Raw genomic sequence first — 24,194 nt, 5'->3', positions numbered from 1 at the left:
TACTGTGCACCCGCTTCACTCCGTCGGTGGCGGTGAAGAAAGGAATAAACGGAATAGATTCAAGTAATTCCCAAAGAAGGATTACCCTGCATGCATTTCAAGGCAGGTTTCCGGAAGAAATAGTCCCGAAAAAAAAAAAGCGTCCTCAGCACTTCCTGGATGTCACACAAGGAATAAGACACATTGCGAACACAGGCTGTCTGGTGTCGAGAAATGTACACAAGCAGCATTGCAACTCCGCGTAAAAGAAATATCTTAGAATGCAAAAGCAGAGAGGATTTTAACTTCTGATACGAAAAGTCTACCGGCGTAACTTGTTTTGCACTCGGTGCCAGGAATGTGTTTTGGACTGGATGTATAATTCAGGTATAAGTAACTGCTGTTATGATCCCTGGGAAAAATCGCTGGAGCAGCGTTCGATAGAGCACACGCAACGACGAGAAGCGCTGTCAGTCATGTTCTGTTCCGTTCTTCCCTGTCGACCGTGCCTTGTCGAAATTCCAGTGACGTTCGGATCGTTTCGGTGAAAAATAGTGAGTCCGCTGCCAACCTGGAAAGCATCAATACGCGTAGTGTTTTCTTCCCGGTTTCCTGCCTTTCACCAGGGGATCAAGAACGAGGGTGGGGAAGTGCGCCCGCCATTTACGCGTACCCGAGTTCAGGTCCGAGCTGAGTCCTGTTGCTTGGCAGAGCGGCATGCACTGACGGCCTAGAGCCAGGGGTACCTAATATGGGTGGCTCCCTGTCCTCGCCGGCCATTGCCAGTGGCGACAAGCGATGAGTCACCAACGTCAAGGTGTGCTCCGTGCATTCCCCATCCTCCTTCGTGTTTTGTCGCGCAATATATCCCCTTTTGTTTTCGGCGAGGCCCGCGAGAACGTGTGTAGTTGTTGCATTGCGCTAGCGGCTTTGCGGACCTGCCTCCTGGTGCTGCTGTACAGAGGGAGAGAGAGATAACAAATTGATTTAAACGAAAGCTTGAAAACCTTCTCATGAGGGCTCCTCAGTCTAAGAGCCCTCTGGACTTCCCTTCTAGCCTGTTCCGGTCGACGAGCTAGAGCTATTTACCGGCTCCTGTGGCCAGAAGGGCGGTCTCCCAGGAGGTTGGGGGGGGGGGGGGGGGGAGAGGGGGAGGGGATGGGCGGAACGCAGATTGGATATGGCGTGCCCCAGATGTAGTATTGTGTGTGTGTGTATGGGGGGGGGGGGGCATTGACTCCGCTAGTGGTAGAGTACACAGGGAAGAGGCTGGAGTGGAGCAAGCGGGCAAACTGGGGGGATGGGACTACGCTGGTTTTAAGTTGTCTCCAGTGTGTTCTGAGTTTTGAGCTAGAAGGAAAGTATAGATCAACAGTGTTTACAAAAAAAAGGGGAATTCACGGCAGCCGGACTCGCCTGGGGCTGAAAAGTATAGCCTAGCGTCCACAGGAATTCATGGAAGCAACAGCATTCAAAGCACTTTTCCTATTCTGCACTAATGAGTCCATCATAATTATGGAAGAAGAAAATGTTGTCTATCTTACGCAAAGCCATTACCACAACCAAAAATTCGGCCCGCTAAATGAAGGAAAAATGGAGTGAGAATGACCTACATCTGTGTTTTTATTTGACACTGCGAGGGATCCGTCGCAATGACGGCATGAAAGCTAAATTATACTAGGTAATTTTGTAACAGTAGTAGTACTACCTATACCATTTATTATTCGATTAATTAATTATTAGTAAGATAAAATAATCCTTAAACCTTGAAAAAAGGTAAAAAACATAAATAAGCCACCGGATGTTTTGGTTTAGTTTATTTGGGTTTAACGTCCCAAAGCGGCTCAGTGTAAGAGAGGGGCCATAGTGAAGGGCTCCGGAAATTTCGACCACCTAGGGTTCTGTAACGTGCACTGATATCGCACAGTACACGGACCTCTGGAATTTCGCATCCATCGCCAGATGTTTTATTCTTCTAGAGGTGTGGTAACTGAAACTTCCCATCAGTACAAAGAAGCAATATATGATACATAAAGACGCGAAAAGAAGCACCGAAATCATCACGCCAAAGTTCGCAAGATGTGCTGTGCACATGGTACAGCATTTTTAAACTGGCATGTTTGAATACAAGAAACTGGGGGCTCATGGCGCCCATGAAACAGAAAGCCTGCGCTCTCCACTCTAAGAATTCTGGATTACTGGATTTCTTCGTACGAGGTACTGTAAAAGGCAGACGTCGCCCAAAAACTGCACAAGTAAATGTAGAACTGCCTGGTGCGCAAAACGGCTTTATGACGCCTCCTATTCGTAAAAAAAGAGTAAAAAGCGTTCGCAAGCGATGCCTTCTGGTTGGCAGAATTCGTTTCGGCGTTTACAGAAGCCAGTTCTCTCTTAGTTTAGTGAACGGTGCCTGGAAATTCCCGTATAGCTGGTTTTTCATCTGTAAATGGTGGAAAAAAGCTTCTGAAGCTTCATGCATATTCACAGACGCCAATGTCGTATTATAGTGTATGGTGTGTTTGCAGAGCCTTTCGGAGTGCTGATCTGGCAGTTAGTGCACACAAAACAAAAGAAAACAAATGAATAATTGTGGGCCGTGGTCGACAAGAGAGAGAAGCGGCGAAGCTGATTTCTACCAGCTTCGATTTATTAACATGCGCCGAATTCGCAGTACACGAACGCTTTCATTCATTATGTTTTATTATTAATTATTCTCTCTACTCTAAATGCTATCGCAGGTGCATGGTTTCATTTCTTCGCCGCTACCAGGCACCTGACGAAAGAATGAAAGAGCCGCGGAGTTGTAGCGGTGTGTTTTTCGCGACTGCTGTATAACACGCTAGAAACCGCAAGCGGTGCCGTACGCCAGGCATTTTTCAACTAACGCACCAAAAAGTTCTACCACGGCCAGGCATTGCATGGAAGGTCTGCGGCAACAGGTTTAAAAGACCAAAAACCGCTTGAGGAAGGAAACATGAGGCGTCTGCGAAACGTGCAACGAGCAGCGGACAGCGAGGCGTGTGCCGCGGGTGCGGAGGCCGATGCTCCTGTCCTAGTGGCGATGCCTCATAAGCTCGTCGTTCATGTGACCCTAATGAAGCTCGAAGGCCGTACAGTGAATGGGACGAGGCAATGGGAGGCGCGTGAAGACGCTTTAGTCGCACCGTGAGTAATAGCAGCAGGAAACGAGATGGAAACATGGTGGGCGTCCCGAGATCATCGGCTAGGGCGGAGGGCCTCGTCTCAGTCAAAATGCCGCTGTCGCATTGACAGCACGGGACAGGGTTTGCATGACACCGCCCGAGAAGAAATGCTCACGGTCAGCAAAGCTCGTACAGAGTGATCATAAATGGAATTGAATCCGCCGCCTCTGTGTCATGGACAGTACCATTAGGCTCCATTTCAGGCCCTCTTTTTTTAAATTTATAATAACGATGTTGGCTTTGGTACAGCATCAAAAAGTTGACTGTACACAGATGACAGTGCTTTCTGCTGGGAAATTGAACATAATTCAGAATTATTACTTTTAGAGACAAATATTTGTAGGATATCCTGTTGGCGTCAGCTTACGACTCTAAACGATTCCAAGAGCTGTTAAGTCTGATTTACCAGAAAGCCTAACCCCGTACAATAACATCACGTTAACTGTCAGCCCGTCGCCCGAGTTAACGAAGCTAAATACTTAGGATTCACTTTGTCTCCAGACGTATTATACAGAAATATACACGTCTAGTGTATAACGCTGGAGGCAGGACGCGTTCCTAACTTTATCAAAATAAGTTTCAAACAAGCGCATCAAACGATAAGGGTACACCAAATAGGACCAATGTCCGGCCTATTCTCGAACATGTCCGCATCCGCATCCAACACAGGTTCCCCTTACATGTCCAACAATTTCGGGCAAAAATTTTGAAAATTGGAAGATTGTAAGAAGTTCATTTTTGCTTGTTTCTGCTTGTTTTCTCATGTTGTTCTTGCTCCTGTGTTTATTTCATTTACAACTTTGGTGCAATTCAGTATGTTTTATTCCCCTGCCCCCTCCTCCTTACTGCCCATCAGGGCGACATCAAGATGCTGGAATAAATAAGTATATATTAAAGGCGCGACGTCACGGAAGCGATAAAAAAACCTTAAAGTAATATGCACCCAATTGTTGGTTCCTTGTTTTCTTCTTTGTAGCGATGCGTAAAACATCACATGTATTACCCCGTGGAATTCACCTATGACGGCTAAATAATTTCTAATCGAATTTCTTCTGTCACTGTCAAAAGAGAACGAGCACACAAAACGGGACGACGAAGAAGAAGCGACACACACAGCGCCGAAAAATAAGCGTTGTGTGTGTCGCTTCTTCGCCCCGCTATGTGAGCTTGTTTCCCTTCAATTTGGATCTATACAGACTAGGACAGTTCACCATTTTTCTCCAGTTTTTTTGGTTTTGGCTTCGACAGCCGACCGATGGCTATGACGACGATGCTCACTAGGGGTGTTATGAGGCTTAAAATAATCTGTGATGTACAACTATTAATCTATTTGTAGTTAAAATTCACAACAACGCTAAAGCCAGCCTACCTCAAAAGCCTCAATAGCCAAGAATAAAGAAGCAGTAATTATAGCGCTGTTTTCTTCATGCCTCACGAGACCTATACTGACCTTTTACGCCATAGCCATCGCTTGGCCGTTGAAACAGAGATAGGTAAGAGAAAAATTTCAATTATACATTATTTAGCGGTTGTAAGCAAAAAAATACGTGAATGATCCATGCATAGCAATGTCTTATGCATCGTTACAAAGAAGAAAAACTTGCGGGAGACTTAACTTCACCATGAAATCCAGGGTTCGACGGAAACCCGTCTGGTCAGGTATATTCATGGCGGAAATTCTTCGGCGCCGACCGGGGCCGAAACGTCATTTTTTAAGCGATTGGTCGGCACTTGAAGAATTTCCGCCATTAACTTCACCACAAATGCATAACGCAATAACTTTAAAGGTTCCCTGCGGTCGCTGGGGGGGGGGGGGGGGGGGTATGTTAATGGAGCACCCTTTCTGCAGACAGCGACGTGCTGCCCACCTCCCGACCCGAATGGCAGCGGTTCGATTCCGCTTGACCCCCCCCCCCCCCCCCCCCTTTTTTTTTTTTCTGTGGAACTATGTCACTATGTCCCTACCTTCTCGACCGATTAGAATTTCATAGAAGTGATGCGGGTGGAGGCCTATTCCTCTTTAAGCCTCATCTTCCAGTCTGCCTATTTGTCACTACGACGCCGAAGCCGGGTTTTCCGTTGAACGGGACGTTTAACGCTCTCGCGTTAAAACATGTTCCCGAAATTCAGGCTCTATACTCCTTTAACAGCTGCAGTGCGCAATTGATTCTTCATGTGCAAAAAGCAGCACTTGCTAAGAGGAACAAAGAATAAAAATTGATGCTTCGGTGCCTCTACGAATTCCTTGCTCACAATGAGACGAAAAAAAGTGTTTTAAAAAGTTTTTTTGACAGTTTTTGCAAATTTTTGGCAGCTTTATACTTTTCGTGAACAAAGCACCCGCAGTGGGGTTGAAACAAATTTTTAAGCTTATTTTTATTAAAGGCCTCAGCGAGTGATTGTTTTTTCACCTGAAGAATGAATTGCCCTCGACAGTGCGGTTTTCGTGGAACTCTGAATTATAGCGCAATTGAATAAACAATGAGCTGTCGAACCTGCAGAAAAATGGTAGGGGTAGAGCGGGCTGGATAAGTACATACATCCGAACACCGAACAGAACGCCGAGGGTGACCGGGGTAATATACATTTTTTTTTATTCGGGACCTCAAAGGCCCCTAATATGGAGTATAACATGAGGGATCGGTATATAACGATGGTATCGATTGCTTTCTTAGAATTGATGGGGTTGATATAAAGCGAGGCGTCTACAGGCACATCACTCCAGTGCCGAAGTGACAATGCAAAAAATTATCGAAAATGAGCGGTAGTTTTTGCAGCGGGCCTGACAGTTGGCAGGGTATTGATCTAAATATGCAGTGTTTTTGAGGTCGGTGGTCACCGACAGCGTGCAAAGGAACAGTTCGAAAAAGCCAGATATAAACTCGTCGCACGGCTGTCTTCTCCCCCCCCCCCCCTCCCCCCTCGTCACGGGATTGCAGCCTAGCAGGAAATCGTGGCGCCATTCAGCGGTGGCCTCTTAGACGGAGAAGCGTATCCCCTTGTATGGAGGGAAGAAAAGCACGACTCCGCATCGACTCCACACAGCGGCATGTCGCTTGTCCGCGGTTAATTCGAGATGGCCCCGGCGCTAGACGAACTGGGGCAAAGAGGCTGGCGCCGACGGCAAGAGGAAAAGGAGGAAGACAACTTACAGGCATCGACTCAAGGCAGAAGAGAAATGTAGATCGTCCTTTGAGGACCTTTCATGTATTCAGTTCTGTAATATAATCCTTTTTCGTTTTCCCCTAAAAAGACTCTCTTCATTGTTGTTTACAAATCAACCCATCGTTAAGATATCCCACACAGCGTGCAGTCCTATCTTCCTGTCGATTTCTGTACACTTTAATGCAATTGCTACGTTCCTTAAAGAAAGGGAGTTCCCCGTGCTTTCCTGGCTCTTGGAAATCTCCTGATCGTACTCGCAGAGGATTAACGAGTTCACCCATATATGCCTACCGTCCTACATGCAGGACACCGCTTTCTTGCGCAGTCACTTTCAAAGGTCACTGTGTAAAAACTTGCGCACGCAGCGTAGGTTCAGGACGGTCTAAACCTTTCCTGCGCAATGGTAGTGTTGTGTGAGTTCAGTTTTGTGCGTTATGTGCGTTCAAACAGATGGGCCAGTGTTCTCTGGACGCCACTTTTAAAATTCGGCCCTATTGACTACATTGTAATTCTGTGATAAAAATAAATAATTCTCACGCATTATCATAAAAAAATCCAGCTCAAGTGATCTGAAATATGATTTCAAAGTCGATGTCAAATGTTTGAAGCTTTACTAAACCTAACAGGTACCGAATTTTCCTAGTATCGTATATTGTAGGACGGCTTATTTTGAGAAAAATATTTCCACCAATAAAACAATGATTTTCAAATTTTCCAGTGCCAGTACACTTAAAAAAAACCGCATTTAGTCTAAATTAATCTATAGCCCACCGCTACGGCGTCTCTCAGAGCAGGCCAGCAGCTTCGGTGCGCTATATCCCGCATACTATACATGCCATATCGTTACCACGCCGTATAATGCCGTGCCATGCCGTACCATACATTACCATGCAATACCATGCGTTACCGCACTATACCGCACTATGCAGTACAGTACCACTTCGCTCATGATGCTATACTACTATGGGGTGACGTAACTGTTTAGATAAAAAAAAAATTCACCACCACGGCAGTGAGACAGAACCATTAAGTGCTAGCTTTTCATGCGAGATTTTACGCGACAAAGGTTGTGCGTAGATACCGGTTGCAAAAACATTGCTATCAGATAGGAACGATATCTCGTCGGGAATGCACACGTGTTTCCTCACCCAGAAATGCTTTTTGCATGCTTGACCTTCGTGTCTGTTTGCTGCAACGAGTGCCTAGGTCCAACAATTGACGGTTTCCTTTATTGTTCGCTCGAAAATCACGGCGCTGTCGTTGCGCAATTCTCCGCCGCGCGTGTGCTTGTCCGTCGCTGAGGTATTTGTGGTGAGATAGCACGTGCCCTCATCGTTTGGTGCGCTCGCTTGAGCAATGCCGTCGCGAGGACATCCGGTGCCTTTGGTCGGGAGCGGCTCTCTTGTGTCACTGTCCCGCTGGCTGGCTCGTCAAGGACGACCGCGCCGGTTTCACTCATGGCACGCGTACGCGTGCGTGCGGTGCCTCCATAACGGCCTTGCAACCGGAGGCAATGGACACTGTAGCTCAAGCTGTGCGGGGGATTGCCGCTGAAAAAGATTGTTTAGTATGAACAGCGGTTCCCGCAACTCCGTTTAATGAAATTGCAAACCTCCCAGGTCTTACGAAGGTAGGTATATTTTACGCATCAAATTTTCTGACCTATTTCCATCAGAGCCGTCGGAAATAGCCGTATGTTTTCGCTCACCGCCGTTGAGGCATGCAGTACACTGTCTCCATTTCTAGAGTGATGGAGTCCACGAAACTCGTCGGTGTGGACAACCATAGGCACATCATCACTCTGCCTTCGGTTCTTCGTATAAGAAGCGCACAGTGGTGAACCGCTAGATCCCTCGACTTGTATTTCTTAGTCTGTAAAGAGTAACGATCGACATCATCTCAGCTACGCCGAGTGCACGACGAACGCCGCACCCACTGGCCTCTGTGTGCTTCTGCTGCGCCAGCTGTGGCTGCTAAGGAATGTTTAGAAAACAGCGCGAAAGAAGAACGGCACGGAAGCGAGGTTTTCTAAACATGCATCCTCCCCAACTTGCCCAGTTCAGCATCCTTGGCCGCCAATCTTGTCTGCCCATTTAGCAAGATCCTTCAACCAGATTTCAAGATCGCCACCACCGTTTGGCTGTTTAACATGATTCAAATCGAAGCAACCAGCTTGTAGACTGCATTTGCGACATGTACATCCCAGGAACAATGCGACTTTCGCGAGCAAAAGCTACACTCCTCAACCAGGTGCAACTGATTCATCCGGTAGCTAGGAGCAAAAACAAAACGCTAAATAGAGACGCCGGCCCGCGCGGCTGCTGTTGCTCGCCCTTCGCGCAACATGCAGCAGAGCCTGATCCACGCAGGCCGAGGCCAGTGTGGGACGCCCGCCGTTTATGGTCCGCGTTTTCCTCGTTCGCTACTGAAACTTTCCCCCTCTCTTTTTTCCCCCGCTGCATGCCCTCATTTTCGTCACTCTGATGCGGGAGGGGGAGGAGCGAGAGAGCATTCGGTGTTGACTCGCCCGGGCGGTGTCGCTGCCTTACCGAAAAAGGAAGTTGCAACGGACTACGCCGACAGCTGTCCTCCCCCCGCACAGAGCTAACGACGCAGGAATTACTCATCGCGAATGTGGACAATGTCTCTCCTCTTTCACCCTTCCAAGCTGCATTAACATTGCCACCCTCCTGCAAGTGACTGCGGGTTGTAATAGCGTACGATGACGCAGCAGGCATGCAGCGTGTCTACGCCTGTTCGCTCAGAGAAAGCAGGCAAAATATCAGACAGTGCCATGCTAGGTGAGGTACCCTCTAAAAGCATAAATTGTAAGTACGTAAGGAAAAGACAACAGCTCAAATAATGCTGCTTCACGCTACAGTCGTCCATCCTACTGGCGAAAAGCTGTAGGCATCGTGAGCTTTGCTCGGCAACAGTAATTCTAAAGTAACAGAAATTATCTTTTTCCGACAAAAGTAAACGTAGACTTCAAAAGCAAGCGTTGATAACCGATAGCCAACGACATCACTTTGACCTGGGGTAGCCTACGGCTAGCGACAAACTAGCTAGAAATTCGCAGTGAAGGGGTATTGAACGGAAAAGTGAAATGGCAGGCGTGGTTTATTGCCGCCTGTACACGTTGTGGCATCCGTCACTTCACCAGCCTTGAAAGCGTTGACATGGAAACCATGATGTGAATATGGCCAAAGACGCCATAGTGTCGCCAAAAAAAAAAAAAGAACTAGTCATACTTGAGAAATTCGGCGATATGCGTGGCCTCGCTTCCTTCAGCTTCGAAACCAACGTATAGTACGACGTGAGTCTTATATTGCCCGAAAGAGTCCGGTGCAATTTCAGACCTTGCCCGCATCAAATAAACTTTTACTGCCTTACAGTGTGTGTAGCCTCTGCTAATTTTGGTCTTTAAGTTAGCTGAGCACTCAATGCGCTCTCGAGATGAATGTAAAGGTATACCGCGCTAAACTCACAAAACGCTGCGCTGCTGTGGCACACTCGTTCGGTATTTGATAACGCTGAAATAGCATATGTAAGGAAACTGGATTGCGCACGGAGGCTAGCGGACTTACCCCTCCCCTCGACCCTTGTTCATTTTCTTCTGCGTTGCCAAGATGCCTTCTCTCTACTGTAGATGCAGGAAGCATAAACGTACAAACATGCAACGCGTAAACATTTCTTACCACAACTTATCACTGAACTGAGAAACTGTTGAAAAACACTTTTAGTTTGCCTTGGAGTGAGGGGTGGGGCAGCAGTTTTTGCTCTAATACAAATGTCTAGTCCAGGTTAGCGCAAACAAAGCGTAAAGCTCTCATTTTTTTTCTGCATTTTGCTCTCCAGCCCGTTCATGACATTGCATGCCTACCTCGGGGGTCGCAGCTGCTTGCAAGATTATCTCTCCCGTTCGCAGATTAGGGTCGTTTCGCGTGGTCCTGTGACATTTCTGCTTTTTCTATCTCACAACAGGAAGTGAAATGGGAACTGGGGATTCCACTTCCCCAAGCGACATTTTTTGATATGAGGGACGCTGTAGTGGAGGCCTCCAGATTATTTTATAGCACCTGGGGTTCTTTGACGCGCGCTTACATCACGCAACGCATGGACGCCTTTTGATTTTCGTCTCCATCAAAATGCGGCCTCCGCGGCAGGGATTTAACCCGGATCCTCCAAGTCAGCAGCCGAGCGCCATAACCACCGAACCACAGCAGCGGCTCTGGCAGTAGGAAGTGGTGAAGAGTATACTCGGCGTGGCGTCGGATGTGTTTGCACATGAGCCGGTTTTATGGAATAAGAACGAGTCCTGCAGCCAGCCCTTGCACTATACGAAGTCTGCTATGTAGCGAAACTGTGTCATGTTTTTGCTTCGAGGCTTATGCGTGTATCCGTCGTATTCTTGAGCTCTGCTGAAAAAGAGGAACGCATGCGTACACACTTGAGCAGTTACCAGTTCTGGTAAGTATTTACCGTGACAATCATGACAAGCACATCACAACGTCCACAAGTCCTTTATTTGTCACATGAACTGGAAATTATTCGGCAGAGGAATGTTTTTTTTTTTATATATCAGTCTCGGGTGACTCAGTGGATATGGCGTTCGGCTGCCGGGCCCCGATTCGCCGGATGAAATCCCAGCCGCGGCGGCTACATTTAGGTGCAGGAGGATGCAAGTATACGCCTGTACTGTTTGCTGTGTGAGCTGTTAGCGCGCGTAGAAAACCCAGGTATTTGTAGCTGAAATTATTCCCCAGCCTGGCCTACGGCGTCTCTCAAGTTCACGTCCAGGTCCGGAACGCTAAAACTTGATGTAAGAAGTGCTAAGAAGTGTGTAAGAAGTAAAAAGAGCGGGCAAGAATGATATGATGCGCCGCGCATATCAATGTATGCGGCGCATCATATAATTCCTACCCGCTCTTCAAAGTGAGGCGGGCCGCGTACGGCCCCTCCAGTAGCACGCGTTATTATCGCACATGTGCCACAGGTCCTTTCAGGCGGCCTTCGCAGCTCTCCGTTTGCTTTATTTTCTCCTACCATCTTTCATTCGCCACACAGCTGTACATACGCCCTCTTCCATCCCACCTCTCTCCATCTTTTCTGAAAAAGCGCTTATAGAGCACGCAGTAGATGTGCATCATTTGACCTTCGTTGCTACCGTCGCCAGCGGGTTTCGCTGCAGCATCAATGCGGAACCGGATTCGGAGAATTCGTCCATAAACTACGCCGGCACCCCATTGTGTCCAAAGCGGGCGTCGAAAATGCCTGATCACCGGAAAAGTGCGTTTGTGTCGGCACGAAAACAAACTCCACAGTGCACAAAGCGCTGGGAGCGCGCCCTGCCAAAGGTAGCTGGGGCGTATGCCGGGGGCTATCTATCCTAAGCTGTTCTGCAATTAAAAAGAAAGACTTTTTGACTTAGAAGAGCGCTTTTTCGCCATAAGACTAAGTGAGGGAAGTAGAAGGCGCCGACCAAAAAAAAAAAAGGATGGGATGACGTTTCGGCTCCCCCACGGGAGCCTTGTTCACAATAAGGCATAACGTAACTTCGTCGTTTATTTATACAAGGCGCATGAGCGAACCCAGACACCTGGAGTAGATTAGGGGCAAGTTTTCGTCATTTCGGTTAAGCGTGTGCGCTGCCGCCTGAATAATCAGCGATTCCAGATAGAGCCGTGACTTCCTGCCCCTTCCTTTTGCGACAACACGTGCCTCTGCCCAGTTTATGTTGTGTGCTGCGGACACCGAGTGCTCGGCAAGCGCATTTTGACCTGCGCGCCGGTTTCTGACGTCGCTCTGGTGATCACGTATTATTCGCTCAAAGTCACCCGACTCGCCGATCTATACAGACGGGCAGTCCGCACATGGGATCGAATACACGACACCTAGGAACTTTTCCTTCTTCAGCTTGTCTTTGACGTGCACAAGCTGACTCCCCAGTTTCCGAGCTGGCACATGCGCGGTCTTAACTTCGTAGGACCGTAATATGCGCGCCAAAGTTTCGCTGCTGCCAGGAACATGGGGAATCGCGGCTAGTTTCTGGGTAGCGGGATTAGCTTGCAGCCTAGCCTGGGACGTTCCATTTGGCGCTCTACAGAGTCCATGACGTTGTACAGGATAGCCACAGGTGAACAAGTCACGCCGTACGCGCACATCTTCAGCAATCCGGTCTTCTCCTCTGGAACAGATTTATTTTCGTCGCAAGAGCGATGACACCCCAGAACGTTTCTGGCAATCAGGGTGAACGGACTTAAAATGGAGGTACCGGCCGGTGTGCGTGGGTTTTCGGTAAACGGTGAAATTCAGACGTGAGTGCTGTCTGGAAAGGAGTATATTTAAAAACGGGAGGCGGCCGTCGATTTCGTCTTCAACGGTGAACTGTATGCTAGGCTCCAAACTGTTGAAGTGAATAGTAAAGTCAGGTAATATGATTCTTTCTTCAGGATGCAAAAGCAGTCGTCCACGTACCTCAAGAACACTTTTGGGGCAGGCGTGAAGGACGCAAGAGCATGGCCTTCGATTTTCTCAATGGCCAAGTTAGCGACTGTCACGGAAATCGATGCACCCATGGCGGCTCCGTGAATCTGCCTGAACGGGACATCCTCAAAAGTGAAGTACGTGTTTGACAGGCAGAATCTGAGAAGGCGGGTCAGGTCATGCACATCTATCGGAGTTGGCAGTGATGGGTCTGATTCAAGGGCGGCGGTGCATACTTCCACGGCAAGGTCAATCGGCACACTTGTGAAGAGTGACTTTACGCCGAATGAAACCATGATTTCTCCGGCGTTGATTTTAGGGTCTTGAACCTTTTCGATGAAGTGCTGGGTGTTGCGTAAGTGCGTAGGGTTCCTGCCGACAAGAGGAGAGATAACTCTGTGCAGAAACATGGACAGATTCTGAAGCGGCGAACGCATAAAATCCACTACAGGGCGCAGAGAGACGTCCGGCTTGTGAATCTTTGGTAGGCCGTAGATCGCCGGGGCTGAACCATTGTGGCATAACAGGTAGAAATACAGCGACCTGTGCTGCGGGGGCACTACTCGAAAGACGCCGGCCAGCAATTTCTGTAGTTCTCTCTGCATCTTGGCCGTCGGATCACGAGCGAGACGAGCGTAAGTGTTACCGCATTTTCTTTTTGGTTTATGGGGGTTTAACGTCCCAAAGCGACTCAGGCTATGAGAGACGCGAATTTTCTTTTTGTAATCGCACTTATCTAAAAGTACAGTGGCATTCCCCTTGTCGGCCGGAAGTATCGCAATGTCTGGATTGGTACGGAGGCTTGTAATAGCTTCTTTTTCTTGGCGCGTAAGGGCAGAGACCGAAGAATGCAAATGTAGCTTGGAAAGGACGCTCACCACCCGCTACCCAAAAACGAGCCGTGATTCCCTATGTTGCTGGCATCAACGAACCTTTCGCGCTCATATTACGGTCCTACGAAGTTAAGACCGCGCATGTGCCAGCTCGGAAACTGAGGAGTCAGGTTGTGCACGTCAAAGACAAGCTGAGGAAGGAAAAGTTCCCAGGTGTCGTGTATTCGATCCCATGTGCGGACTGCCCGTCTGTATAGATCGGCGAGTCGGGTGACTTTGAGCGAATAATACGTGATCACCAGAGCGACGTCAGAAACCGGCGCGCAGGTCAAAATGCGCTTGCCGAGCACTCGGTGTCCGCAGCACACAACATAAACTGGGCAGAGGCACGTGTTGTCGCAAAAGGAAGGGGCAGGAAGTCACGGCTCTATCTGGAATCGCTGATTATTCAGGCGGCAGCGCACACGCTTAACCGAAATGACGAAAACTTGCCCCTAATCTACTCCAGGTGTCTGGGTTCGCTCATGCGCCTTGTATAAATAAACGACGAAGTTACGTTATGCCTTATTGTGAACAAGGCTCCCGTGGGGGAGCCGAAACGTCACCCCTTCCTTTCTTTTGGTCGGCGCCTTCTACTTTCGTCATGTACCATCCCGATCAGACGGGTTTCCGTCAGACTCGACTTCACAAGACTGTAAGCGGTCTAAGGCGTCAGGATACAGTCAAATCGTGTTAAATAACAAGCTGGGTAACTGTTAGCTGTTACTGTTGTGTCCCTATTTACTGAAAGGCATGCAGCCCATAGTAAGTAACATTCATATCAGTTCTTCAAATTTCAAAAACGCAATTAACCTTGGAGCTGTGCCTGAACAAGTTTTGCTTACTGAGTGCCAAAAATATACGTGCTTTCAAAAGCATTGAAGGCAAAGCAACCCTTTCAAAAGTAGCTCGTCGAATGTTACACACTGAATAATGACGCTGGCTATAACAAACCATATATGCCGAAGCTCTTACTCGGGATAAACAATCTATAGACTTGTTGTCAATTTTAGGATTCACAGAATATTGGCGCTTAGCAGGAGAATTTAGCTTTATTTGCAGTTGCTTTATAAAAATGTCAAGCTTTTAAACAGGCTTAAAGCTAGAGGTGCTGCCTAATATATGTAGTCGGTAGTTCTTAACCGATGCCTCAGCGAAGCTTTTCAATATGTGCTGTGCTGGTCGCTCAAACGGTCCCATGAACAAAGCCAAGTGTAGGCGGTCAGGCTGTGCGAACTTTCGGTTTTCAAACTAAACGATGTAGAAGGCCCTAGGGATCGTCTACAGTTATCGCCATTCTCGGCTACTCCGACGAATGCGATTAAAAAACTCGACGCTGCAGCGTGACGAGCACGTGCTGGGGGCTCAGCCGTTGAGAGATGTCCTTTTGGAGAACATGGAAGGCGGAATTTTGTTATAAGAGTCAATTGACATGCTCAGGGAGTGTGCCTTCCATTATTTCACTCTCTGGTTGGCGATATTGGCGAAGTGCCGATAAACGATGCTCCTTAGGGGGACAAAGAGGATTGCAACATAACTCAGGACTGGATTAAATGGACGTCACTGGGAGAGGCTTTTGTCTGGCAGAACACGTGACAGCAAGGTTCCAAAATCAGGACAGAGGCCTCGTTCACTGAAGCCTGCTTGAGTTCTGTTCGGACCTGCAGAGCGTCAGTCGTGGCTTGCTCTTCAGCAGGAACAGTTCGTTGCCGGACAAAGATCGTGGCCCGCCGGATGGCCGGTCGTTCTGTGAGGTGTTGAGTATCTGGCCTTTACAGCAGGCTACCCCATGGTCTCGTCGACGCTTCGCGGCCTCTTGGCCGGCGTCTCATTGCGGGAGCTCCCTGCGTGAACTCGCTGTATGAATTCACTGCCGGAACTCTGTCAACCCGGACTGCTGGCGTGAACTCCGTCTCGCAATGCCTAGTGGCTCTTCTGCTCGCGTTTTTAGGCCCTCTGCTGGAGGGTCCGTGTTCTTACCTCCTACATTTGGCACTTAGTGACATCCAGGGTCCGCTCGCCCTTTCTCGTTTTATCGCTGGCGTGTCGAGACGGTATAAAGCGATGCTTCACAGGCCATACCTCGACCACGTGACGTCCAAGGGCGTTCATTTCATTGTTTTTAGCCGGTAACGCAGCTGCTCCTACGTGAAAAATAAGGAAGTGGCGGAGCTATCGCGTTATGCTGAGTGAGCGGGGATTGATGCAGTGAGCCGCCGCGCAGGTTTCCTACTCTCGAACGAATATGGATACCGTGCCTGCGCAGCGAACCCACTTAACTGGCCTGATGGCCATGGCGATTATGATTTGGCAGTCGAAGCGAGAATATGGCAACGTAGGCAAACCTGAAGCAGTTTCCTGCTGTTCTGTTGCTGAACCCTAGCAGAAGAGTGTCACGCGTGTTTAGTATGACTGACAGCCTCCGAACTGAACAGTCTGAACAGGGCCATAAATGAATGTCGCTACAATTAAATATTGGCTTATTACAGTAGGTAAGATGGCGAAATTGAAAAAAAAACACACACAGTGTATAAATTCCAGCAATCACTCGTGTATTTAATATGTTGCTAGACGGCGGCGTGGTAAGAGAAGCGACCGTTTGATTAGGAAACTAGATTCGTCGTAAGGTGCATATAAAGAACGCACGCAAAGAGTGAACAATAATATTTGGCGAGTAAAATATTTAGTGTGGTTCCCTGTAACCGTGCCTCCGCATGATTTATTTCCTTTCTGTCCCTGGCTGCGCTGTGTACCCTGTGCATACATCTCGTCACATCTGCCTTTTAGAGCGCCGCCATATTACCACTGGAATGTGGCAGCAGCGTTCTGATTGGTGGATTTCATGAAGATATCCACAGCGCATGCGCAGCACAGTCGAACACGCGCGCGCGCTAAATCAAGCTGTGATCAATGAAAAAGGTCTAAAGCCTTCTTGACAAATCCAAACTTCATAAATTGTAAAAAACCGCAATTTCGTGCCTTGTGCTCACTAAAGCAGGAGCAGAAAACAAAACACCCACGATAACACCTCACAAGGCGAAGCTGATAAGGGTTCGAGAACGCTACCTGGGCGTGCAATAAGTGTAAGAGCATTTGTGCGTTTCCACACCCAGAGATTCTGATAATGCTATCTCCAACAGTCAGGTTGACGTGCACGGCATGCCAAGTTCAAGCTATTTTCGGAAGTGGATCTGTTAAACACTCTTAAGACGAACTTGTGCGGTAGAACATATCAAAAAAAAAAAAAAAACTGTGGTCGTATAAAGCTCAGTTGTTGAAGAACAGCACACAACGCGTGTGGAAGCCATTGCGCTCTGTAAGAAGCAATGGACAGTTGTCCTTCCATAAGGGGGCTTCAAGTTAGTCCAGTGCATAAGGAAATATCGAAAGGACTTTTCCAATACGATTTAAAAGCCAAGCCCGGGTTCTGTGCAATTACAGTGTGGATTAAGCAACCCCCAGTGATCGAAATTAATCCGGAGCATGTCCTACGGCGTCTCCGTAGCCTACGTGCTGCTTCGAGACGACCAACCCAGCATACTATACCATAATCCAGAGAACTCCTCTGCGGAGTGTCCCAGTGTCCGGAGTGTTTCATGGATGCATCTGTCCACTAACTGCACATTTCATGAAAAGTGCCTCCTTAACGCAACCGTGGCACAATCGCGGTCGACCAGGCATCGAGGCCCGGACCATTTGTCGGCGTTTCGAGATGTGATTTACGGCGCACATCCTGCCCAGTCGCACGGAATTATCTCTCACGTGCTGTGTAGGCCGGAGGCGACCTTGGTTGCTCTCTGTCGGTTTCTTTTCTCCTCCCTTCTTTCATTAGCGTTACCCTCTCTACCGCCTTCTCTCTCTCCGCACAATGACGCTATGCCTCGTGCACACGCCAGGTCACGTGCACCCTTCGGTTGGCGTTGACGCCGCCTGCAGCAAGAAATAAGCGCGCGCTGCAGAAGCGCGGCGGCGCCGGGGTCCGAGTGGTCGTCGATAAACCGCGACAACGTATCTTTGAGCTCAAAGGAGATACCACGCCTGCGCACGTGAAGAACTACTTTTGTTCGGCGCGCACAAAGTTCAACGCGACACAATAGCTCTTGAAACGAAAATTGGCAGTGCTCGTTGTGGCTTCAGGATAAGCGCATTGAATATGGTGTTCGTTTTGGGATGGGCCGAATGGATTATCCTCGCGCTGACGGTCTTGGGTCTTCTCTACCTGTAAGTACCATTACTGTTATTGAGTGAAAAGAATATTGAGTGTTAAGTGTCAAGCAGGGCGCACAAAGCTTGAAAAGAAAGATGTTCTCGGTTTGTGCAATGAATGCATACTACATGCATACTAAAGCAAACGCGAAATGGAAACGCGAATATTTGATGGGGACAGCAGTGAAACGGCGCATTTAGTTTTGTTCTGTAAGCAGGCACTAAACAAGTGTCTTGAGGGAGGTAACTACGGAGGGAGTAAAAGATGGAAAGCGTGAAGGAGGTACCCAGTGGAGGATTCCGCTCTTTCCTACAGGAAATTGTTTAGACTATAATCGGGGGAAAATGTGGGCGGATATTGTTTTCTGAACTATTTCTCGCTATAGGGAGGGGGTAGTGCTTTAGGGCTATGAACATACAAAACAGATGTGAGCATTGTAACCTAATTTTTTCTTATTCGACACCAAGCATATAGTACTGAGTAACTTCTGTCAAGGGCTGTGATATTGATTGCAGTGATTGTAAGAGCTCCATATTTTATTAGTTCCAAAAAATTCGTTCAGTCAGTCTCATGATCCGCCTGGTATGCAAATTATGAAAGTTGTGAAGGTCACAGATGAGCAGAAATTGGTCGTCTGCAGGATTAATTTTTGCGAATAAAAAAAAAACGTTTTAAGCCGTAAATTGATGTCGCTTCGTTTGCGTTGATAGTTACGTACGCGAGAAGTAATAGACCGCTAAATACTCACTTTGATAATTGAAAACATTCACAAATATTTCAAAAATAATTTCACAAATATTAGAAAAACATATCAGTAATGTCACCTTTTCTGCTGAAGCACAATCTGTTCTTCCAGCATCAATATGGTTTCGTTACCGGTTCTGGTACCTGCACATTACTAAAAACGCTATCTGATTGCCTCCATTCCAGTTTTGATAAACATGAAGTGTCATTTGCTCTTTTTCTGGACGTTAGAAAGGCGTTTAATGCGGCACGTCATGATATTCTTTGTAAAAAAAAAGACTGTCTAGGTACGTGTTTCGTGGTCCGTTTTTGACGTTGCTAAACGATCTATCCGAACGATCTGAGACGGTGGCATTTGGACCTGTGCAAAGCAGAATTATTAACTTGCATATCTGTGTTCCTCAGGGTTCCATCTTGTCACCTACCCTAGTTAATCTCTGTGTTAATGACCTGCCCAGTGTTATAACGTTTTTCAAAAAATTAACAATACGCTGACGACACCCTACTCATTTTAACTAATATCGACTTTCGTGCGCACTTCAGGAACTTCATCAGGATGCTACTAAGCTGTATGATTGATTCCAATGCAACCTAATTGAGATGAACCCTCAGAAAACTCAGCTTGTCTGCTTTAGGAACTAGCACAAACTAGTGCCAAAAGTGGGTCTATTTTTTTGCACAGTTCCAGATGCACCTCGTGTTCCTGCTACCACATTACCTGCGCTCCGGTTGTAAAATATCTTGGTGTTACCTAGACAGAGATTTATCCTGGAATACACACATGGCTGACCTGGGCAAAAGGCTTAGCGGCGTCTCATGCATGTTGTATGACATTGAACGGTACGACGAAACAGCGCTCACGGAGGGAACGGGAGAAGAGACAGGCGCATGAGTCTGTCTCTTCTTCCGTTCCGCCCGCCCGCGCTGTTTCGTCGTACCGTTCAACGGGACAGGCACTCACTAGCAACTGAAGGTTTATTGAAAAGTCACACATAAAATATGCACTTTGAAACCAAGAGCGCGCATGAGCTGCTCCAACAACACTGATAAGCTGACAACTTCAGTCATGGTGATCGAGATAGAATAGTCATGAACTAGGACGGATGGGGTGCTTACGCATGCGTCGCGGTTTTTGTGAATATGAAATGCTTCGCTGATTTCTCTAGTTAGTTTATCTTTGTGATTGTACAAGATCTTCGTTTCGTTAAAAAGTGGAGCACACGGTTCTTCAGCAGGCCTTAAGGTGTTACGCCGACATTCTTTGTAGTCCAGGGCTAGGTCTGAGGAAGGGGCCGCTTCCAAAGAAGTGTTGTGCTCACGTAGACGGGCATTCAGGCACCTTCCCGTCTGGCCTATATAGCTCTTGCCGCACGCGAAGGGAACACTATACACCCCACCTTTGGCACAAGGGACAAACTTCAAGTCATGTTTTACTCGGCACGCTTTTTGTTTCCCTCTTTTTTGTCTCTTTTGTTTTTCTTCTCTGATTTTCCTATACACATGGCGCAAACTTTGCCCAGCTTTGTTATGTGCAGAGAAAATTACATCAACCCCATAACTGCATCCTACTTGCTTTAAACGGTGGGACAACTGGTGAACGTAGGGCATGATAGCAAATTTCTTTTTCCTCTGAAGGTTCTGGCGGCTCGTGCCTACCAGATGATTTGATCTTTTTGATTATCTTACTGCATAGAATTACCGTCCCGTCTTATTTCTTGACCCTGTTCCTGCGTTGTTTTTATTCACGTTTGTACCAACTCGCTCAATTCGCCGTTTTACTGAAGCGACAACAAGCCAAACGATATCCGTCTCCCAACATCAAATCATACAACGTTGCATTTTCTGGACTGCTTTATTGAACAAGTTGCCCACCTAACTAATCTCTCTATTATATCTGTGTGGACGTCTGCATCCTGGGCCACTAAGTAAAAGCAAGTCAATGCCCCTGCCAGCCCGCCCTTGATAAAAGTGCATCGCATTAAACGCTTTCTTTACCCTTAACGAAAATTAATAAATTTGGAGTGTACGGCGGAATATTTATGTTGTATTTCAAAATTTTCAGTATTAATGGAGGCGCTAAAAATGTGTACGAAATAAGGCGGTCAGATTTCTTGCTCGGTATTTGATATATATATATATCCTTAAAATTAGTCGAACTGTCGCCTTGAAGACGTGCTTCGAGAAAGTTTCGAAAACGTGATAAAATATACATGAGGTTTTAGCATGTTGGCAATGAATTAATAATGCGCTTTCGAAAATACAAAACGAATTCCTCCAAAGTAACCTTCAGTTTTAACAAATGGGCAATCCCCGAAAGCACATTTTCAGCACACTTCAAGCTGCCGTAGAACAATATAGTGCTTGAAATCGTGTTTTGGGGAATGTGAAAGCACTTACTTTTCAATGTCGTCCTTTCGTTGATCATAACTTCTAGCAGGCAGACAACCACCAGCCAGCGACCGAGCTCTACACCTACTACGACGCGGCAGCCGGAGCCCAGTAGTTCGTCAAAACATTTATCATTCGGCTGCTCACATCCCCTAGCTGACAGGAATTGGATGGGTCCCAGGTGTCCTTCTGAGTTCGCAAAGCCATCCATGCGTATTCGGTCGGTGACTTGCCTAGTGATCTGCCCCCCCCCCCCCCCCCCCCCCCCCCCGCTAGTCACCGCTTCAAGTGGTCAGCGCTGATGAAGTCACCCCTTTGACACCGAAGGAGTAGTTCCTGCGTGCGGCAGCCCTAACCGAATGTCTTACTCGAAGCACAGGAGACTGCACTTCGGAGCATTCGGGGCGGGGTTGCCCTAAACCACTCCCAACTATCGTCGCTACCGAGTAATGACGCCCAGTTCCGGGTGTACGGTATGCCTCTTGCGGGCAGTAGCAGGCGACATGCCACGCCTGTTGTGGGTCTGCCCAGATTTTAAACCCACAAAACTCCGGCACCCGGAAACACAGAGTCCTCCTCCGGATATATCTTCTGCTACGATGCTTGGACGAGGGAGCGCATCATCGGTCTCTCCTCTAGGCTTCGTTAGCTCTGCCAGTCTTCATTTGTAAAGCATCCCGCTTTTTTTTTATTCGTATAGCGATTTATTCTTTATCTTGTGAGGCAGTAAACACCGCATGAAAAAAGTGATGTTAATACTGTTGTAGTAGACTGGAAATAAATTGCAAAAGTTTTGGGATTTTAAAATTCGGTTATGCAACTGGCTATGATAATTCTTGAAATTTTATAACAAGGCAATGCCAGGAGCACAGCGTCGCATTCCTAAAGCTGCGGCAGCATATGTTCCGCACGCAAGTGAGAGATGACGTTAGCTGAAGGACCGCAGCGGTGGCCTAGTGGTTTGAGCATTCGCCTCGCATGCGGGAGGTGCGCGGTTCGATTCATAGTGCCACCCAGTGCCCACCGGGGATAAGCTTTCTGATGGCCAAGTGCTTACTTGAGGTGAAATGCTGGAGAAATGGGCCTTTGACCCTCCTGACTACATGACAAAAAAAAAAAAATCGTGCCACGGTGCTCTTTAGCCAGATATTCCCTTTCGGCATAAGATTTCATCGCATTATCATCACGTTAGATGAAAACATTAATGCTCCAACTATAATGACGCAGAAAGCTAGGCAAGAAACTGGGGAAGGGAAAGCACAAGCCCCCGTCCCGTCCTTCCTTCCGTCGTTCCTTAGTATTTCAGCATGATAATGAAGAAGCATGTAAGGGATGCTATCATTCCCTGGTGAGTGTTTTATTTTCGACTGTGGTTGAATAGAAAAATTACAACATAACGACACAATATCGAAGTAATCACTCTTCGTTTTTTTCTGGAAGATCAATATGATGCACACCTGCTAATGGGTTAAGAGAAATAGCGCTATGGTGTATTTCTGGAAGATCAATATGATGCACACCTGCTAATGGGTTAAGAGAAATAGCGCTATGGTGTATTACAAATTGATAAGCAGTGGTTAGTTGTCGGGAAATTAAGGCTTTGCTTTACATTTATCGATCAGCTTTTTTTGGGGGGACTGCAAGAACAGGTACAAAAAGTTTAAGATTTATTGGGCGTAAAACTAGGCAAAGTAACTTGGGAATATTACAGCTTGCGAATACTTGTCAGATGAATATTATCGTGACAAGCGCGCCCTTCCTGAATTGCGCAATTTTCTTTCCATTCATAAAATTTTTAGCGCGTTCTATGATGTCAGGTTTTGGAGATTTTTTAACTTTGTTTCTAATAAAGTAATAATAACACGAGGAGAAAAGGGCGATTTTCGCCAGCTTGATTCCTGTACTCACAAAGGATGTTATCTAGAAAAGATTGCTGTTATCTGCGCTCAATAAAGGAAACGAGTCATGTTTAAAAGACTGTGAGGTATCTTCGCGCCATTTCAGGTCGGGGAATATAAACCGCGAACAGAATTTTCAAAGCTCGCGCGAGGGACGCGGAATAGACGAAGATTGGCATGCACGTCCTCGTTGGGAACGTCCTTCCTCGCCCTCGCTAATATACTTTTTTTTTCCGCAACAGCGTTGATAGACATGCGAAGAAAGAGAGAAAAAAAGAAAAGCAGCCAGGCCTCACAGCTTAGAAAAACGAAGCTCTACTTGCGGCTGGGGCAAACGTCCGCAGTTGACCAAGCAAACATCTTTTTCCCTTCACCACGCTTTTTCCTCATTCACCTTGGATAATCCTTCCGATATTTGTGCCACTTCAAACGTGTTTGTTTTCATCCTGAAAATGCCATCAAAGTAAAGCTAGGCTCTCCATGCATCCGACAAAGGAAAAAAAAAAACGCTATCCTTTCCTGAAGCCCAGATGCCAGCCCAGTAATAAGGGGCCCCCATTTGCTCTGGTGCGATTTCCGCTTTCGCCTGTTTATTGCCCAGTAATAATGACATGCTGCGGCCTTACTGGCGTGCGGCGCCGCCTCAAGGTCACATCTCCGAGCACTTTTCATGGTGGATGTCGACCTGACTGCCCTCAATAGGAAGGCATCCCTTTTGAACTGAAGCGAGCCATGTGCAGCAACGCTGTATGGTGCCGACGAGGGAGAACTAATTCCGAGCGGATACCGTTGCATCAATAGGATAGCCTCACAAACAGTGATAGCTACTGCTTTGTGTCCACCTAGGAATCATTGTTAGGGAGGCCGACTGCCCTCAGGGAAACCGGTGCTGGTGCGAACCTTTCATTCACAACGTATAGGTCTCGTGCACTGCTGCAAAAGTTAAACGTCGTCAGGACATGTGCTACTGGAAATTACTTTTTTTTCCGAAGGGAATAAATCAGGAGCTCGAAAAGCTGGACATGGCTTGTGGCTCACACACAAGCAACGTCCAGCTTTGACGCGCGCGAAGCATGGAGGAAACCATGAAGGCGCGCCTGTTCCGTGCGTGTGCATACGCACCTGATCAGTCAAAGGCAGCCAAAGAAAAGCGTGAGATTGATGCTGGCGCCTTTGAACAAAGCCGGGAGGGCGACCACAGCGCAACGCAGCCTCTTTTCGAAATGCGGCGCCCTACAAATGAACCAGCGCC

At 47.5% G+C, this 24,194-nt stretch overlaps 2 protein-coding genes across 4 annotated transcripts in view; one reads left to right on the top strand and one right to left on the bottom strand.

Annotated features, from left to right (window-relative positions):
- The window catches only part of LOC144136261 (acetylcholinesterase-like), a 196,481-nt gene that overhangs the window by 106,286 nt on the left and 66,001 nt on the right, over positions 1 to 24,194 (bottom strand). The gene's annotated exons all lie outside the window — the stretch shown is intronic.
- Positions 17,656 to 24,194, top strand: part of LOC144136264 (cytochrome P450 3A11-like) — a 22,148-nt gene continuing 15,609 nt past the window's right edge. The window contains exon 1 of the mRNA XM_077668470.1: positions 17,656 to 17,926. Coding sequence (XP_077524596.1) covers positions 17,859 to 17,926 — 68 coding nt within the window. The 5' untranslated portion in view covers positions 17,656 to 17,858. The remainder of the gene's footprint in view (positions 17,927 to 24,194) is intronic.

The sequence above is a fragment of the Amblyomma americanum genome, chromosome 6 (genome assembly GCF_052857255.1).
Source record: "Amblyomma americanum isolate KBUSLIRL-KWMA chromosome 6, ASM5285725v1, whole genome shotgun sequence".
NCBI lineage: Eukaryota > Metazoa > Arthropoda > Arachnida > Ixodida > Ixodidae > Amblyomma > Amblyomma americanum.
Note: the sequence above shows the minus strand (reverse complement) of the source record. Positions and strands in the feature narration are given on the sequence as shown.